The sequence below is a fragment of the Gigantopelta aegis genome, chromosome 4 (genome assembly GCF_016097555.1).
Source record: "Gigantopelta aegis isolate Gae_Host chromosome 4, Gae_host_genome, whole genome shotgun sequence".
In the NCBI taxonomy this organism is placed as follows: domain Eukaryota; kingdom Metazoa; phylum Mollusca; class Gastropoda; order Neomphalida; family Peltospiridae; genus Gigantopelta; species Gigantopelta aegis.
The window spans coordinates 233733-253945 of record NC_054702.1 but is presented as its reverse complement, the minus strand read 5'-3'; the positions used below and the strand labels follow the sequence as shown (position 1 = coordinate 253945).

General features: G+C 42.3%; 1 protein-coding gene across 1 annotated transcript in view; it reads left to right on the top strand.

The window, feature by feature from the left end:
• LOC121372424 (popeye domain-containing protein 3-like) overlaps positions 1-20213 on the top strand; it is a 466410-nt gene that overhangs the window by 441859 nt on the left and 4338 nt on the right. Inside the window, exons 2-6 of the mRNA XM_041498728.1 lie at positions 10224-10449; positions 11470-11659; positions 14821-14943; positions 15638-15743; positions 17708-17860. Of these exons, the coding sequence (XP_041354662.1) occupies positions 10224-10449; positions 11470-11659; positions 14821-14943; positions 15638-15743; positions 17708-17860 (798 nt within the window). The remainder of the gene's footprint in view (positions 1-10223; positions 10450-11469; positions 11660-14820; positions 14944-15637; positions 15744-17707; positions 17861-20213) is intronic.

Here is a 20213-nt window from a genome sequence, read left to right as displayed (position 1 = left end):
TATAAATATGCTACTCTCTCGTTATTTTAAATGTACTGTATTTGTAGGGAACTGTATGATACGCTAGTCACAGGCTGTTAGTATAAATATGCTACTGTCTCGTTATTTTAAATGTACTGTATTTGAAGTGAACTGTACGATACGCTAGTCACAGGCTGTTAGTATAAATATGCTACTCTCTCGTTATTTTAAATGTACTGTATTTGTAGCGAACTGTACGATACGCCAGTCACAGGCTGTTAGTATAAATATGCTACTCTCTCGTTATTTTAAATGTACTGTATTTGTAGTGAACTGTACGATACGCTAGTCACAGGCTGTTAGTATAAATATGCTACTCTCTCGTTATTTTAAATGTACTGTATTTGTAGCGAACTGTACGATACGCTAGTCACAGGCTGTTAGTATAAATATGCTACTCTCTCGTTATTTTAAATGTACTGTATTTGAAGTGAACTGTACGATACGCTAGTCACAGGCTGTTAGTATAAATATGCTACTCTCTCGTTATTTTAAATGTACTGTATTTGTAGCGAACTGTACGATACGCTAGTCACAGGCTGTTAGTATAAATATGCTACTCTCTCGTTATTTTAAATGTACTGTATTTGTAGCGAACTGTACGATACGCTAGTCACAGGCTGTTAGTATAAATATGCTACTCTCTCGTTATTTTAAATGTATTGTATTTGTAGCGAACTGCACGATACGCCAGTCACAGGCTGTTAGTATAAATATGTTACTCTCTCTCGTTATTTTAAATGTACTGTATTTGTAGCGAACTGTACGATACGCAAGTATAAAACAATATGCATTTGTCAACCTTAATCAGTTCACCAGGGTCATGCGGACGCCTGAGGTATATGTGTATGATATTTTCTGACCAGTCAGTTATTTCTCTCTTGTTACGTAGTTGTCACGTACACACATGCCGTCACCAGCACCTAAGATTGTTTGATTTGACCCGCCACAGAATCGGTATGATGAATGTTTAATTGGAGTCCGCGCGGATAGCGAGCCGAACGAATGCTCAAAGCATTATCGGTGCTGAAAATGGGAAAACGTATATTTCTCGCTGCCACTGAATTAATATAATCTGTATACCAGAATATCATGTTACCATATCAATCAATCTATTCTAAGACACAAGTATCATTAGGTGAAATCAGAAAGGCCTGAACTAAAGTAGTGTCGGAAATAGAATAAAAATGATTTTCGTCAATTATTTCTTTCATATTAAACTGACAAGTAAATATTTTGTAAATACCTATTTAACGATATTCTACCTAATTTAGCATTTACTTGTTTGGGCTCTCATTGATGTACAAGGTGGTGTTTACTCTTGAAATTAAAATAAAAATGTCAGTAAACAGGAAATTTGTGACCTTTTTTGGACAGACTATAACACATTTTGATGGATATGTGTAAATTTCATTTACCCTAAATAAACTTTTAATTTAAAACTGCAAGATAACTGATTATTTTGAATTGCAGCATAATTATTAATTTTGACCAGCATATTTAGTAAATATGAATGCAGTATAAATACAGTAGAAATTTACACAATCTTGCAACCACTTAAAGGTGCTACGGGTATATCAGAAGTTCTATGTGAGCTAGCCCGAGTACTCTGACTGTAAGAGAGCTAGACGGACATTTGGACATAAATAGGGCGTATTTTTGTCTCTTAAAGTCAGAGTACTCGGGCTATATGTAAGCATCTGTTTGTGATAAAGATTCTCCAATAAAAATGTATTTTCTACTAGTAGATAAAATCATTTCCTATAATCGTTTATGGGCATATAGTTAAAGGTGTAGTCTTTAAATGTTAAAGCAAAATTATATAAAACCATGATTTGCAATAGCTGTCATTATGCAACTTATGAGATAGCACCTTTAATACCGGAAAATAGATCACAAACTCAAAATGGTTCTTGACAGTTTTGCTCAAAAGTTACTTATAAATGTCTACAAATATTTTGTTTTGGAGAGGAATAGGGGTAAACCTTCATGAGAAATGGTCCCTCACATATTGTAACAGCAATGAAATTGACATACATTGACCAAACTTTGTTATAGTATGTTTCAATAAAGTGCACAAATCACCTGTTTACCGACATATTTCTTTTAATTTCAAGAGTAAATACCACCTTGTACATCAATGAGAGCCAAAACAAGTAATGCTAAATTAGGTAGATTATAATTAAATAGATATTTACAAAATATTTACTTGTCTGTTTAATATCGACGAAAGTAATGTGTATTCTATTTCTGACAGTACTATAGTGGTTCCGGTCCCCATGTGTACGGATCAGTAGCCTATGTTCCAGAGTGCCGAGGGTATACAGCTATGATTCACTGTCAGATGGTGTGAGTACAGTGGATAGCTCATCTAAAGTACACCATTTTGGTTCCAACTGCGCCTGTAGGAGGACTGCCACCGTATATTACGTGACAGTATTGGCACTAAAAACCTTTCTACAACTTAGGTCATCAAAGGCACATCTACATGCGCAGACGAATATGCACACAATGATATTTAAAGCAAGGGTCTGTAAGTATTTCTCAAATTACTCAGAGGGCGAAGTACTTTTAAAGATACATGTCCACTGTCAACATTTACAGTTTGGACTAATCTACTTTGTCACTTGTGGTACTCAGTTATTTAAGTAGCCAGTACACCACCACACCACTCCAGACCTGGCGTGCGGAAAATAGTTTATAGCACTTTATGTGCCATATGTTTGTTTTCTCAAAAGTTCCATTAAAGATGCTAGTCAATAAAGCTCAAATATACCATCAGTGATTAGGGAGGAGGATGTTCTTTTATTTGGTTAGTTGCTATACCAGGCCGACGGAAGGGGGCAAGGTATGCAATGTTTTTTCTCCATTTGGTTTTGCAGTGCTCTGCTTTCATATAATAGTCCAGGAGCCAGGACCAGCTAAAAATGGTTGAGCACAACACCCACTACACAGTTGGTTTGTCATTTCTGGCTGCTTGGGGGATGTCTCTGGGACATTTTCAGCCCTGATGTACAGTTGATTTGTGGCAGCAACACTAGGTGCCAGCCTGTTTTCTAATGGGGGGGGGGGGGGGGGGTGCAGATTAGGTGCAATTCTTGTTAATTTGATTTGATTTTCTTAGCTCCTACAACAAAAAGTTTTAAGATCTGTTGCTAATATCATATTCATATGAGATAAGCTGTTGGATTGCTGTTTAGTAAGTTCAATGGGGACATGATTTTTTTTCAAGATGGCCGCCGTTTTTCAGTATGGCGGGCAATAGTCCAGGAATTAGGATCAGGTTGAATGTTTTTGTTCGTGCAACACCCACTACACAGTTGGTTTGTCACCCCAAACTACTAGGGGGATGTCTCTGGAACATTTTCAGCCCTGATGTACAGTTGAATTGTGGCAGAAACAATATGTGGCGGTCTATTTTCCAACGGGGGTGCTTTGGCTTAGGTACAATTCTGGACATTTTGGTTTGTTTTTCTCGGCTTATACAACCAAACCTTTTAAGATTTGTTCCAAATAACATGTTCATATGAGATAAACCTGTGTATTGCTGTTAAGTAAGTTCAAAGATAATACAATTTTTTTTCAAGATGGCCGCCATTTTTCAATATGTCTGCACGTGACGTTTTAATTTACATGTTTTCTCACATAATGGTAATAATTCACATTTAATTTATTGTTTCAACTTCTTCATAGAATGAACAATGACCCATACGGTTGAGTATGTTGATAAGTTGTTTTGATCCAGTCAAGTGACGCACTGATATGGCGAGACCAATATGCTTGGGTGAAGCACAGTGCAATATGTCTTGGCCAAGCATGATGACATGCCTTTGATCTGCGGCATTTTCATAATTGTGAGTGTATGGAGATGGATCCAACTTGTTACAGACATTCCAATGCAGGAAGTTGTACAGGCTTTCTGGTAGTATGTCCTTGGATCTTCTCAGATTCAGGTTGTGGAGACTCAGTGGTTGAAGATCTATACCTGAACAATTTTTCAAATCTGACCTAATAATGTGAGCAGCATAGTACAGTGTGTGCATTGCTTCAGTATCTATATATATACTAGTGGAAAAAAGTAACTGTGTATGGTTATCATGTTGATAAAAACATAATTTCAAGACATAAAACGATAAAATGATCATATAGCATTATTTATTAGGCAATTAAGCAAAACGTCAATTCATTTAAAATGTCACAGCATCCGTCATTTCATCGGTATTGGGGATGAAAGACATGGGGGGTAAAAAAACAGTTCACAAAGTTAATAGCGCGTATGGCCACCGTTTGCGTCGATGCAGGCCAGGCACCGTCGCCTCACAGAGCCTACCAAATTGTTGAAGAATGCCTGGGGAATGCCGTTCCAGATCTGTACTAACGTCTGACCAAGCGCTCTCAACGTCAGCGGCTGGTTAGGCAGTGCACGTACACGACGTTGCATCTCATCCCAGACGTGCTCGATGGTGCAAGATCGGATGAGACCGCAGGCCACTGCAACACATCGATGTTCTGCTGTGCTAGAAAATCCATTACCATCCGGGCGACGTGAGGTCTAGCATTGTCATGCTGAAGCGTGATGTGACGTTGCTGTCCTTGCACAAATGGGATGACGTGAGCCTGAATAATGTCATCACGGTAGCGTACAGCGTTCAAATTGCCATCGATGACCACAAGAGGTGTTCATCCAGTTGACGTGATGCCACCCCAAACCATGACACTGCCTCTGCCAAATGCACATCGCTCCACAACACAGGCGTCACTAAAACGTTCTCCAACACGACGATACACTCTTGAACGGCCGTCACTGCTGTCCAAGTGAAACCTGGACTCGTCCGTAAACAGTATGCCCGCCCAGTCACGGCGATTAAAGTGCAAGTGTCTTCTACACCAAGCCAAACGTGCTACACGATGACGTCTTAGCAAAACTGAACGGACAGCCGGGCGTTGCGGACGGATACCATGTTCACGTAATCGATTCCGTACAGTTCTGGGATTAATGGCACGCAATCCAGGAATGGTCCGCGCTGTCAGACTTGCCGTTTGGAATCGATTCCTGAGGTGCACGAGTCTGATGTGGTTGTCCTGCTGTCGTGACGTCACACGTGGACGGCCTGCACGTTGTTGGTCTCTGACATTACCAACATGTTGATAACGTCTCCACAAAGCCTCAATACTGTTTATGTGTACACCAAATTGCGTAGCGACAGCGCTATGGCGCATACCAGCCTGGATCATGCCAATTGCGCGAAGGCGGTCATTTTCGTTTAGCCTGGGCATTGCTCTGCTACAATTTTCAACAGAAATAACCTGCTTTTCTGTACCCCCGGTTTGGCATGCAATGACCCGACAGTTGAAAAGTCGACAAAAACTTGAAAAGTAACATGTTGGGAGAAAAAAATGGGAAAAACATGTTCATGTCCCAGAAGCAAAACTGCACATGCAAATACGGCATTGACCCAGCTATTGTGTGGCGGTGCGTTCACTGGTAACATGTACAAAACATCAGGCTAAAATATTGAGCGGTTTTATTTTCATCCGATTTTTTAGGTTACACAGTTACTTTTTTCCACTAGTGCACCAATAACACAATTCCGTAACACAGTCAAACAAAAATGGTATGCAAGTTGCAGTTCCCTCGATCACAGTGCCAGCAAAATGGATCTAGCATGGGCACTCTTGCGAATGCTGCCCACAAAGCTGTTCGAAATAGAACTCTGCCCCATGGAAGCTGATCAACAGACAGTTCCATCCTGGAGTGGGTTCAACACCATGGTGTCCTGCGTGTTACCCTCCATCACTGAAGTGAGTTACTGCCCAATGATCAAAGGTTCATCAACTGAGTATAGTACTGTGTACACAGTGATGAAGCAGGTCCAGATGATGATGTCAAGCCTTGGACAACAAAACAGTGTCATTACGTTTGACTTGGCTATCTACATGAAGGCTAAGGAAATACAGTGGCGCAACCCCAAAGAATATGATGATACAGTGATTAGAATGGGTGGGTTCCATATCGCACTCAACTACCTGGCTGTTATTGGCAAACTGTTTGAAGAGTCTGGACTAGCAGATCTCCTTATTGAATCTGGTACCCATGGAATCAACACTACAACAAACCTATTAAAAGGAAAATCCTATAACCGTGGAGTCAGAGGTCATAAGCTAGTCATGGAAGCCCTGGTGAGGTTGCAGTGGGAAGAACAGTGCAAATGGTTGTCTCAAAGACAGGAAGATAATCTATTGGACAAAGAAACTTTAACTGCACAAATTCAAAAATGCAAAAATGCAATAACACAGAAGTCTGATGATCTGCATGAGTGTTATCAGATGGTTTGTAAGGAAATGACGAACGTTCAGAATTTGATGTCACTTTTTAGAACAGCCGGGAAGAAAGCATCTCTTTTATTCTCCTTCTGGGATATGTACATCGAGATGGTCCAGTTACTGCTTGAATTCATTCGTGCTGAAAGAGATGGATGTTGGAAGTTGCATTTGGATACTATAGCTAGAATGGCTCCATATTTCTACTCTATGGACCGAACAAATTACTCACGATGGCTCCCCGTATACCTCTGTGACATGAATCAACTTCAAGAGAAGTTTCCCGAGATACACAAAGAATTCATGAATGGTAACCATGCTGTTTGTCGATCAAACCAGCGATACAGTCGTGTCTGGACAGACATGGAACTGGAGCAGTCCATCAACCTAGACTCCAAGAAGAGAGGAGGCATTGTGGGTATCATCCAGAAACAAGAGGCCCTAGCCAGATGGTTCCTGACAAGTCATGAGCGAGCAGCAGTTACATCTGCCACAAAAGAGATGTGTGGTATAGAAGTCAGTGAACGAATTGGAACACACAATGAGTCTGGTGCAACCAGGCTAAAGAAAGATGAAGCCGATGTCTTGCAACAAATCCATTTGACATCATTTCTCTCGAAGAAGACGAGTGTCAACCTCTCCTTAACATCATAACTGGGGTGATCCTTCCACAATATGATGCAGCACGCCTAGTGGCAGCTAAAGACATCGGGCAAGAACAACTGAATGACTTTGTAACTAAACGCCTCGACAAAAATGAGCTAGGTTTCTGGGAAAAGTTGCCACATTTGAAGATCAGAACATTTGCATCAATGTCAAAGAAGATTACTGTGAAATCAGCCAAAGACAAAGCAGCTACTATCAGTGCTGATCGAAATATTTTTGGCAGACTACTCATTGTCGCTAAAGCCCGAGATGTTAACTTGAAGGAAGTTCTTTCACATGAGCTGTCATCTGTGCCTTATGCACTGGCGCATTCTGAGGGAAGTTTGCATAAGAATGTGAAAAGCGACTTGCTAACTGAGTTGGAAACCAAGGCTGATGTATTGCCCAAACTTTCATTTTCCGAAAACCCACCATCTACTGCCAATGTCTTAGATGCAATGGCCTTGATCCAAATGGTGAAATCTGGTGGTACCAAGACATTTGGACAACTAGCAGAAAAGTACTTTGATCTCATTTCAGCACCACTTGGGAAAAATGGATGTAACAGGGTCGACATGGTCTTTGATCGCTATGACCAGCCTGATTCAATCAAGGCAGCAGAACGTAAACGACGAGGGTCATCTTCAGGACTGGAGATCAAGATATTAGGAACTAGTACACCCCTACCCAGACAATGGGACAAATATATCAAGAATCCGAACAACAAAGCCAACCTCTGTGCATTTCTCTCTGAACGATGGTGCGAAATTGGAACAGAAAAACTGGAACCTGACCATCAATTGGTCCTCGGCGGAGGCTTCAAGGATGGAAAGACATGAGGGAACATGTTATAGATCTGCAAGTACTGGAGTCTGACCACGAAGAAGCAGACACGAGACTTTTGCTACATGCCAACAATGCTTCATATGACCACCAGCAAGTGATTATTCAGTCTCCTGACACAGATGTTGCAGTCATTTGTATATATATGTATACCACAATGATGTGCCACAAACCTTGGTTTCGTACTGGAGTAAAGCAAAGGCTTCGCTACATCCCAATACATGACAATGGACCTGAATTATGTAAAGCACTTCCTTCATTGCATGCACTCACAGGATGTGATTCGACAAGTGCCTTCAGTGGCATCGGGAAGAAGGCAGCTTTCAGGAAACTTCAGAAAGATGTAGACCAGCAACAACAAGTGGCCCATCTAGGAGATGTCATTCCACCAACAGAGGCCACGATCCATGCATGTGAACAGTTCATATGTTCTCTGTACACAGCAGCTCATGGAGTTGGTGATACAGCAGATGAAGTCAGATATTGGATGTTCTGCCAGAAAAGGCAGAAAAGTGAGTGCCTCCCACCAACTTCTGATAGCACCCAGTTACACATCCATCAAGCTAACTACCAGTCCTTTATTTGGAAGACATCACTGCTTGCCAACCAACGTCTGCCTGGACCAGATGCAAATGGATGGACCAACCAGATTGGAATTCTCCAACCCACTCTAATGATCAAAGACCCTGCCCCTGCTGCACTAGTTGAGATGACCACATGCAAGTGTAGGACTTCTGCATGTCAACACAGCCACGCTTGTGCATGCAAGCGCAACGACATGCCTTGCACAGAAGCCTGCATTTGTATGGGAGGTGAACAATGCAAAAACCCAAACAAAGTTCCATCAATTGACTCTGATGATGATGATGACGATGACGATGATGACCTTGATGATGAATATCCTGATTATGATTAGTGACATTTCGATAATTCTTAATAATTTTTGGCAATTGACAACAACACTTCTTAAAACATTTTGGAAACTTCAGTTTAAGTTTGATAGACAAAATCCAATACATTATATAGCATTATATTAAGATTAAATTTAACTAGTGAATGTCAATGATACAAATATGTAGTTACTGTTAATATAACATGACACGTACAACAACTGACTAAGCTAAAAAGAGTACATCACACTCCCTCTGGGCTGGAAATGTTCCACAGTCATCCTCCTAGCAGTTTGAAGTGACAAACCAACTGTGTAGGACTAAACAACTTCGAGTTGGTCATGGCTCCTAAACTATTGCCCGACATACTGAAAAATGGTGGCCATCTTGAAAAAAAATTGTATCAACATTGAGCTTACTTAACAGCAATACACAGGTGTATCTCATATGAACATGTTATTAGCAACAAATCTTAAAACTTTTGTTTGTATTAGCCGAGAAAATGAAACCAAATTTTCCAGAATTCCACTTAAGTCATGGCACCCCCATGGGAAAATAGACCTCCACATATTGTTGCTGCCACAATTCAACTGTACATCAGGGCTGAAAATGTTCCAGAGACATCCCCCTAGTAGTCTGAGATGACAAACCAACTGTGTAGTGGGTATTACATAAAAAAAAAACATTCAACCTGGTCCTAAATCCTGGACTATTGCCCGCCATACTGAAAAATGGCGGCCATCTTGAAAAAAATTCGCCTCCCCATTGAACGTGCTAAACAGCAATCCACCAGCTTATCTCATATTAACATGATATTAGCAACAGATCTTAAAACTTTTTGTTGTAGGAGCTAAGAAAATCAAATCAAATTAACAAGAATTGCACCTAATCTGCGATTCCCCCTATTAGAAAACAGGCTGGCACCTAGTGTTGCTGCCACAAATCAACTGTACATCAGGGCTGAAAATGTCCCAGAGACATCCCCCAAGCAGCCAGAAATGACAAACCAACTGTGTAGTGGGTGTTGCACTAACTCATTTTTTAGGCCTCTTTTGATACTTGGCTCCTGGACTATGATATGTTAGTCCATTTACCCATCCATCCATCCATCTATTAAGCTATCCATACTCTTAAATGCCATCCATCCATCCATTAACATCCATCCATTCAACATCCATCCATCCATCCATCCATCCATCCATCCATCCATCCATCCATCCATCCAACCATCCACCCATCCAACCAACCATGCATCCATCCATCCATTCAACATCCATCCATCCATCCATCCATCCATCCATCCATCCATCCATCCATCCAACCATCCATCTATTCAACCAACCAACCATTCTGTCCATCTGATATCTTTCTATATACATAAATGAATATATACATGTATGTTGCTGGAGTGTTTTTCAGCTGTAATTTATTATAGTTTAAATAATATATATTATAATATTAATATTATTCCAGTGTGTAGATGTCGTATTTGGTTTATTGCAGTTGTCCCCGACTCTGCGAGACAACTCGACGTTCCACTTCATCCTGGACGTGGGCTACACGAACCTCTCCCAGCCCAACCAGTGGCCCCGCGTGGAGATAGGCTGTACGACGTGGGGGACGCCCAGCCACATGCTGTTCCAGGTCGCCAACGCCGTCATCGCCGTCGGCCTGTGTGCGCCGGACACCAGCCATGGCGTCATCTTCATGCACAGCTTCTTTTCACTCGGTGAGAATGTAATGGTCAACACTAAAGATAACATCTTGAAGACCTCGACGTCAAATCTAATTACTTCCCTAACTTCCATACGGACGCCATATAACTCACATGTTAGATGGGATGGGATGGGGGTTGAGGTGGGGGTGGGGGGTTATGGGGCTAAAAAGTACTCCATGAACTAGTCTCAAGGGAGTGACGGGGAGCGAAGAGAGACAGCTCCCCTTGAACGGCCAGGTCTGATATACATATTTTGGTTAGAAGCAGTTATATGAGCTGCTATTATTTAATTATTTTAGAATTTCGTAGTGATTTGACATGTCTGCAAACTGCACGAAGAATTGCAATGTAATACCGGAAGACGTGTTTCCTGGCAGTAGTTGTTTTAAAAAAGAGAAAAAATTGTGGGATGACTTGGCAACTAAAAACAACACGAAAGATATTCCCTTCTTAGTTCCTGTTTTTATGCTGATGTCGGTGTATTCCTATAATTTTAGGGTGTATTTTCGTACTTTTGTATTGTGGGGGTTTCACCTGATGTCTGTGTATTCATGTGGTTACAGGGTGTATTTTGGGGGTTCCGCCTGATGTCGATGCATTCCTGTGATTTCAGGGTGTAGTTTTGTATTTTGGGGGTTTCACCTGATGTTGATGTATTCATGTGATTTTATTGTGTTTTTTACGTAGATGTATTCTTCTCTTTATTTCTTAGTTTCTCTTGATGTCAGTGTATTCCTGTGATTTAAGGTTTTCGTCTTAATGTTGACCTGTTCCTGAGATTTAGAGTTTCTCTAGATGTCTGGTTGTTACTGTGATTTCAGGCTTTCTCTTGACGTGTATGTATCCCTGTGATTCCAGGCTTTCTGTTGATGTCGATGAATTCCTAAAATTACAAAGTGTATTCGTGTGATTACAAAGTGTATTCCTGTTATTTCAGGCTTTCTCTTGATGTGTGTGTATTCCTGTGCTTCCAAAGTATATTCCTGTGATTTCATGCTTTTTCTTGATGTGTGCGTATTCCTGTGATTTCAGGCTTTCTCTTGATGTCAGTCTGGTCGTGGGTGATCGTGTGCGCGCCGGACTTCTTCTCGTGGAACTTCACGTTCCTGGTGGTGAACACGATGCAGGTTCTCTTCCTTATGTACCATGCGCGGCCCGTCAAGTTCTGCGAGGAGCTAGAGGAGCTTTACTGCTCCACATTCCAGCCTCTCAGAGTCCCCAGGTAAAGCGTTAGTGACAGATGTCCAGCCTCTCAGAGTCCCCAGGTAAAGTGTTAGTGACAGACGTCCAGCCTCTCAGAGTCCCCAGGTAAAGCGTTAGTGACAGATGTCCAGCCTCTCAGAGTCCCCAGGTAAAGTGTTAGTGACAGACGTCCAGCCTCTCAGAGTCCCCAGGTAAAGCGTTAGTGACAGACGTCCAGCCTCTCAGAGTCCCCAGGTAAAGCGTTAGTGACAGACGTCCAGCCTCTCAGAGTCCCCAGGTAAATCGTTAGTGACAGACGTCCAGCCTCTCAGAGTGCCCAGGTAAAGCGTTAGTGACAGACGTCCAGCCTCTCAGAGTCCCCAGGTAAAGTGTTTCTAACAGACATTCCAAGGTAACAGACTTTCAGCCTCCCAGAGTTCCAAGGTAACAGACTTTCAGCCTATCAGAGTTCCAAGGTAACAGACTTTCAGCCTATCAGAGTTCCAAGGTAACATACTTTCAGCCTCTCAGAGTTCCAAAGTAACATATTTGCAGCCTCTCAGAGTTCCCAGGTAACAGACTTTCAGCCTCTCAGAGTCCCCAGGTAACAGACTTTCAGCCTCTCAGAGTTCCCAGGTGTAACAGACTTTCAGCCTCTCAGAGTTCCCAGGTGTAACAGACTTTCAGCCTCTCGGAGATCCCAGGTAACAGATTTTCATCCTCTCAGAGTTCCCAGGTGTAACAGTCTTTCAGCCTCTCGGAGATCCCAGGTAACAGATTTTCAGCCTCTCAGAGTTCCCAGGTGTAACAGACTTTCAGCCTCTCGGAGATCCCAGGTAACAGATTTTCAGCCTCTCAGAGTCCCCGGGTAAAGCGTTAGTAACAGACGTCCAGCCTCTCAGAGTCCCCAGGTAAAGCGTTAGTGACAGACGTCCAGCCTCTCAGAGTCCCCGGGTAAAGCGTTAGTAACAGACGTCCAGCCTCTCAGAGTCCCCGGGTAAAGCGTTAGTGACAGACGTCCAGCCTCTCAGAGTCCCCGGGTAAAGCGTTAGTAACAGACGTCCAGCCTCTCAGAGTCCCCAGGTAAAGCGTTAGTAACAGACGTCCAGCCTCTCAGAGTACCTAGGTAAAGCGTTAGTAACAGACGTCCAGCCTCTCAGAGTCCCCGGGTAAAGTGTTAGTAACAGACGTCCAGCCTCTCAGAGTCCCCAGGTAAAGTGTTTCTAACAGACATTCCAAGGTAACAGACTTTCAGCCTATCAGAGTTCCAAGGTAACAGACTTTCAGCCTATCAGAGTTCCCAAGTAACAGACTTTCAGCCTCTCAGAGTTCCCAAGTAATAGACATTCGGCCTCTCAGAGTTCCCAAGTAACAGACTTTCAGCCTCTCAGAGTTCCCAGGTAACAGACTTTCAGCCTCTCAGAGTTCCCAGGTGTAACAGACTTTCAGCCTCTCGGAGATCCCAGGTAATAGATTTTCAGCCTCTCAGAGTTCCCAGGTGTAACAGACTTTCAGCCTCTCGGAGATCCCAGGTAACAGATTTTCAGCCTCTCAGAGTTCCCAGGAGACAGACTTTCAGCCTCTCGGAGTTCCCAAGTAACAATCCTTCTGTCTCAGAGCCCCCAAGTAACAATCTTTCTGTCTCTCAGAGTTCCTAAGTAACAATCTTTCTGTCTCTCAGAGTCCCCAAGTAACAATCTTTCTTTCTCTCAGAGTTCCCAACTAACAATCTTTCTGTCTCTCAGAGTTCCCAAGTAACAATCTTTCTGTCTCTCAAAGCCCCAAGTAACAATGTTTCTGTCTCTCAGAGCCCCCAAGTAATAATCTTTCTGTCTCTCAGAGTTCCCAAGTAACAATCTTTCTGTCTCTCAGGGCCCCCAAGTAACACTCTTTCTGTCTCTCAGAGCCCCCAAGTAACACTATTTCTGTCTCGCAGAGTTCCCAAGTAACAATCTTTCTGTCTCTCAGAGTTTCCAAGTAACAATCTTTCTGTCTCTCAGAGCCCCCAAGTAACACTATTTCTGTCTCGCAGAGTTCCCAGAGTCTCTCAGAGTTTCCAAGTAACAATCTTTCTGTCTCTCAGAGTTCCCAAGTAACAATCTTTCTGTCTCTCAGAGTAACAATCTTTCTTCCTCAGAGTAACAATCTTTCTGTCTCTCTCCCAAGTTCTTTCTGTCTCTCAGAGTTCCCAAGTAACAATCTTTCTCTCTCTCAGAGTTCCCAACTAACAATCTTTCTGTCTCTCAGAGTTCCTAAGTAACAATCTTTCTGTCTCTCAGAGTTCCCAACTAACAATCTTTCTGTCTCTCAGAGTTCCCAACTAACAATCTTTCTGTCTCTCAAAGCCCCAAGTAACAATCTTTCTGTCTCTCAGAGCCCCCAAGTAACAATCTTTTTGTCTCTCAGAGCCCCCAAGTAACAATCTTTTTGTCTCTCAGAGCCCCCAAGTAACAATCTTTCTGCCTCGCATAGTTCCCAAGTAACAATCTTTCTTTCTCTCAGAGTTCCCAACTAACAATCTTTCTGTCTCTCAGAGCCCCCAAGTAACAATTTTTCTGTCTCGCAGAGTTCCCAAGTAACAATCTTTCTGTCTCTCAGGGCCCCCAAGTAACAACCTTTCTGTCTCTCAGGGCCCCCAAGTAACAATCTTTTTGTCTCTCAGAGCCCCAAGTAACAATCTTTCTGTCTCTCAGAGTTCCCAAGTAACAATCTTTCTGTCTCTCAGAGCCCCCAAGTAACAATCTTTTTGACTCTCAGAGTTCCCACGCATAAAGACACTTTCACGACTGAAGGTGGTATGTTCTGTCCTGTCAGTGAAAAGTGCATATGAAAGATCCTTTTTTGTTAATGTAGCGTATATCCTTCAAGGCTACATGTCAGAATTACCAAATCGTTGATATGCAATTGTTGCTGCTGATTAATAAATAAAATAAATAAATAAGTAAATAAATAAATAAATAAATAAATAAATAAATATTGTCTACTAGTGTTGTTAAACAAAACCGTTTTCTTTAACGTCTTATGTATGGTTATAGCAGTTTGCTGGGCGTAGGCATGTTCATGTAGAGAAGTATAACTTTGGGTGTGAGTATTGGTGTACTTATGGACAATGGTTTACTTATTTTGCGGGGGAGAGAGGAAGATGATGATTGTCATGTCTAAATATATAGAATGCTCCTTTAATTAGTTTGACATTTGCAGATCTGCTTTTAAGAAGCTGGTGTGTCCAACGTTCTGCTTCATGATGACGTTACACAAGGGCGAGGCGTACTGCACCCAAAGCATCACGAAAACCGACAAATTGGGATTTCTGCTGTCTGGGGTGTGAGTATCTCACTTTCATCAACTGTTACACAGATCAAATAACATTTTGTCCAGTTTATACATTGTGATTCGCTCTCAGTTATTGTTACAATTCTAAGACTGGTAGATAGTAGTTCCTCATCAATGGCCAAGGTATGACCATTTATAGTACCGTAAGAGAAATTTATGGGGAGAGAGAGAGAGAGAGAGAGAGAGAGAGAGAGAGAGAGAGAGAGAGAGAGAGAGAGAGAGAGAGAGAGAGAGAGAGAGAGAGAGAGAGAGAGAGACAGACAGACAGACAACCAGACACAGACAGACAGACAGAGATAGGTAGGTTATTACCAGAGTAAGAAAGAAAATAGAAAGTCAGACCGGTAGCGAGAGAGGTTGACAGATCAATAGACATACAAACAGAAAAAAGACAGACACAGACAGGAAGACAAACAGACAAACTACCATCAGTAATATACAAATGCCTTTAAAAAACATTTTTAATAATAAAATAAGTATACGTAAGCTTTACAAAACATTAAAGAGAAAACCCATCTCACTAACTCACATGAAACAAAGTGATCAGAGACAATTATATATATATTTGACATTTCATTATTGCTATGGTCTTGCAAAGATGTCATGAAATAAACGATGTAGGGAAGGAAGAAAGAACTGCCTGCGTCCTAAGGTTCTAGATTAAATTGGATCCCGCTGTTTTCAGAATGAATGTCTACAGTAACCGAATCTTCCTCCATTCCATCAAGACCAACCAGTTCATGGATTCCCCCGAGTTCCAGTCCAGCGTCACAGGAGACGAGAAATACCAGGTAACACTAATACTGGCATCCACATAGAATACTCTTTTTACATTAGCAGCAAATGAGTCTTTTGGGTGATCAGTAACTAACAGTTTAAGCTTGAGCGGTGTTAAATGCAACGAGAAGAGGTGTTCGAATCCTGCTATTAGTAAATGAAAGGTTGTGACTATCACGTTTCTTTAGCGATTCGGCGTTATATATAATGGCTGTGTGTCATATAAAAACAATGCTTTTATTAATGCCACTGACATTTAACAGACGCAAAGTCTTTTTCGGATTTTGAATATCACAAGTAATAATATAGTATGGGAAAAAATAAGGGATCACACCAACACTAACTGCAAAGAGCGACTGCAACAAACTCCGCATCCATAGATCACACCAACACTAATAGCAAAGAGCGACTGCAACAAACTCCTCATCCATAGATCACACCAACACTAACAGCATCACACCAACACTAACAACAAAGAGCGACTGCAACAAAATCCTCATCCATAGATCACACCAACACTAACAGCATCACACCAACACTAACAGCAAAGAGCGACTGCAACAAAATCATCATCCATAGATCACACCAACAATAACAGCAAAGAGCGACTGCAACAAACTCCTCATCCACAGATCACACCAACACTAACAGCAAGGAGCGACTGTAACACACGCCTCATCCACAGATCACACCAACACTAACAGCAAAGAGCGACTGCAACAAACTCCTCATCCACAGATCACACCAACACTAACAGCAAAGAGCGACTGCAACAAACTCCTCATCCACAGATCACACCAACACTAACAGCAAAGAGCGACTGCAACAAACTCCTCATCCACATATCACACCAACACTAACAGCAAAGAACGACTGCAACAAAATCCTCATTCACAGATCACACCAAAACTAACAGCAAAGAACGACTGCAACAAACTCCTCATCCACAGATCACACCAACACTAACAGCAAAGAACGACTGCAACAAACTTCTCATCCATAGATCACACCAACACTAACAGCAAAGAGCGACTGCAACAAAATCTTCATTCATAGTGTCGGGATTTCAACAGCGTTAACATTCAATCCCACAGCTGCACGACTATGTAGGCTATATTAGGATGCTAACAGTGAATGGAATTTGTTCTACGATACCAAGTGTCCCCGTATTTCTTTCTGTCAGTATATAGATGATGATAATGATGATGATGATGATGATGATGATGATGATGAGCTAAATTATGAAGTCACAGTATTTCCCTTTCGGTATAGGCCTACTTGACAGGGCCGTGTTCCACGTTTTCTGTCGGATGAGCTAGCCCGGTATGACCCGAGCCCTGGGTATACGGAACTTGCAGTGCATGTCCGGCAATTGTCCCCACCCATATGGGGTCATGCACTCGGGTTACATGTGAAGTGGGTGAAACTCAGTGTGTGTGTGTGTGTGTTTGCGTGCATGTGTGTGTGTGTTTGCGTGCCTGTGTGTGTGTGTGTTTGCGTACCTGTGTGTGTGTGTTTGTGTGTGATCTTATACCTCCCGACTGAGGCTAGTGGTGGACTCACTCTGGGTTGAACTGAATGAAGAATCCTATATTGGCTCAGATGAAATGGATCAATAGTTGTGAATCCAATGACAATTTCACTACAGTTCCAACTTAATAAACAAATTAACACTGTTCATGTTTTAATGTTAATATATTTTTACTATTTGTATTATACAGGCGCGCGTGCAGAGAGGGGACTGGAAGTCGAAACACCCCCCCCCCCCCCCCCCCCCCCCCCTCCCCTTGCTCGAAGAACAATTTCGTTTTTTTTCAATATATAATTTTTCCGGGACAGCATGACCCGACCTCCAGGTAAAAACGTCGCTCGCCACAGTCTAAGCCCTCCTGCACCATTCCCTGCACGCGCGCCTGTCATGCCCAGGTCAGTGTTAATGTAATGGTAAATGTAAACAGTCTTGTTTTCGCTGCCCCAGGTGTCTATCATTGCTGCCAGTGTGTGCCGCTACATATTCTGGCCCCGTGAGAGTCTGGAGTATCTGCTCATCAAGGAGCCGTACTTGGCGAGTATCTTCAAGACCATGCTGGGCCGGGACATCACAAACAAGCTGTACGCCCTCAACGAGAAGGTAATCTAAAGACAGACATCACAAACAAGCTGTACGCCCTCAACGAGAAGGTAATCTATAGACAGACATCACAAACAAGCTGTACGCCCTCAACGAGAAGGTAATCTAAAGAGACATCACAAACAATGTGTACACTCTCAACGAGAAGGTAATCTATAGACAGACATCACAAACAAGCTGTACGCCCTCAACGAGAAGGTAATCTAAAGAGACATCACAAACAATGTGTACACTCTCAACGAGAAGGTAATCTATAGACAGACATCACAAACAAGCTGTACGCCCTCAACGAGAAGGTAATCTATAGACAGAAAACACAAACAAGTTGTACGCCCTCAACGAGAAGGTAATCTATAGACAGACATCACAAACAAGCTGTACACCCTCAACGAGAAGGTAATCTATAGACAGAAATCACAAACAAGTTGTACGCCCTCAACGAGAAGGTAATCTATAGACAGACATCACAAACAAGCTGTACGCCCTCAACGAGAAGGTAATCTAAAGAGACATCACAAACAATGTGTACACTCTCAACGAGAAGGTAATCTATAGACAGAAATCACAAACAAGATGTACGCCCTCAACGACAAGGTAATCTATAGACAGAAATCACAAACAAGCTGTACGCCCTCAACGAGAAGGTAATCTATAGAGAGATATCACAAACAAGCTGTACGCCCTCAACGAGAAGGTAATCTATAGAGAGACATCACAAACAAGCTGTACGCCCTCAACGAGAAGGTAATCTATAGAGAGACATCACAAGCAAGCTGTACGCCCTCAACGAGAAGGTAATCTATAGAGAGACATCACAAACAAGCTGTACGTCCTCAGCGAGCAGGTAATCTATAGACAGACATCACAAACAAGCTGTACGCCCTCAACGAGAAGGTAATCTATAGACAGACATCACAAACAAGCTGTACGCCCTCAACGAGAAGGTAATCTATAGAGAGACATCACAAACAAGCTGTACGCCCTCAACGAGAAGGTAATCTATAGACAGACATCACAAACAAGCTGTACGTCCTCAACGAGAAGGTAATCTAAAGACAGACATCACAAACAAGCTGTACGCCCTCAACGAGAAGGTAATCTATAGACAGACATCACAAACAAGCTGTACGTCCTCAGCGAGAAGGTAATCTATAGACAGACATCACAAACAAGCTGTACGCCCTCAGCGAGAAGGTAATCTATAGAGAGACATCACAAACAAGCTGTACGCCATCAACGAGAAGGGATCTTTTATTTGCACATAGCACAAACCATGGCCTTTGTTGAACTAGTTATGGATCACTGGTTGGTGCAAGTGGTTTACATCTATCCATTGAGCCTTGCGGATCATTCACTCAGGATTTGGAATCGGTATCTGGATTAAAAATCCCATGCCTCGACTGGGATCCGAACCCAGTACCTACCAGCCTGTGGACCGATGGCCTAACCACTACGCCACCGAGGCCGGTCTCTATAGAGAGACATCACAAACAAGGTGTACGTTCTCAACGAGAAGATAATCTATAGAGACATCACAAACAAGGTGTACGCCCTCAACGAGGTAATCTATAGAGACACCACAAGCAAGCTGTACGCCCTCAACGAGAAGGTAATCTATAGAGAGAAATGACAAACAAACTGTACCACTCTCAACGAGAAGGTAATCTATAGACAGACATCACAAGCAAGCTGTACGTCATCAACGAGAAGGTAATCTATAAACAGACATCACAAGCAAGCTGTACGTCATCAACAAGAAGGTAATCTATAAACAGACATCACAAGCAAGCTGTACGTCATCAACGAGAAGGTAATCTATAAACAGACATCACAAGCAAGCTGTACGTCATCAACGAGAAGGTAATCTATAGAGAGAAATCACAAAAAAGCTGTACGTCATCAACGAGAAGGTAATCTATAGAGAGACATCACAAACAAGCTGTACGTCATCAACGAGAAGGTAATCTATAGAGACATCACAAACAAGCTGTACGTCATCAACGAGAAGGTAATCTATAGACAGAAATCACAAACAAGCTGTACGCCCTCAACGAGAAGGTAATCTATAGAGAGACATCACAAACAAGCTGTACGCCCTCAACGAGAAGGTAATCTATAGAGAGACATCACAAACAAGCTGTACGCCCTCAACGAGAAGGTAATCTATAGAGAGACATCACAAACAAGCTGTACGCCCTCAACGAGAAGGTAATCTATAGAGAGACATCACAAACAAGCTGTACGCCCTCAACGAGAAGGTAATCTATAGAGAGACATCACAAACAAGCTGTACGCCCTCAACGAGAAGGTAATCTATAGAGAGACATCACAAACAAGCTGTACGCCCTCAACG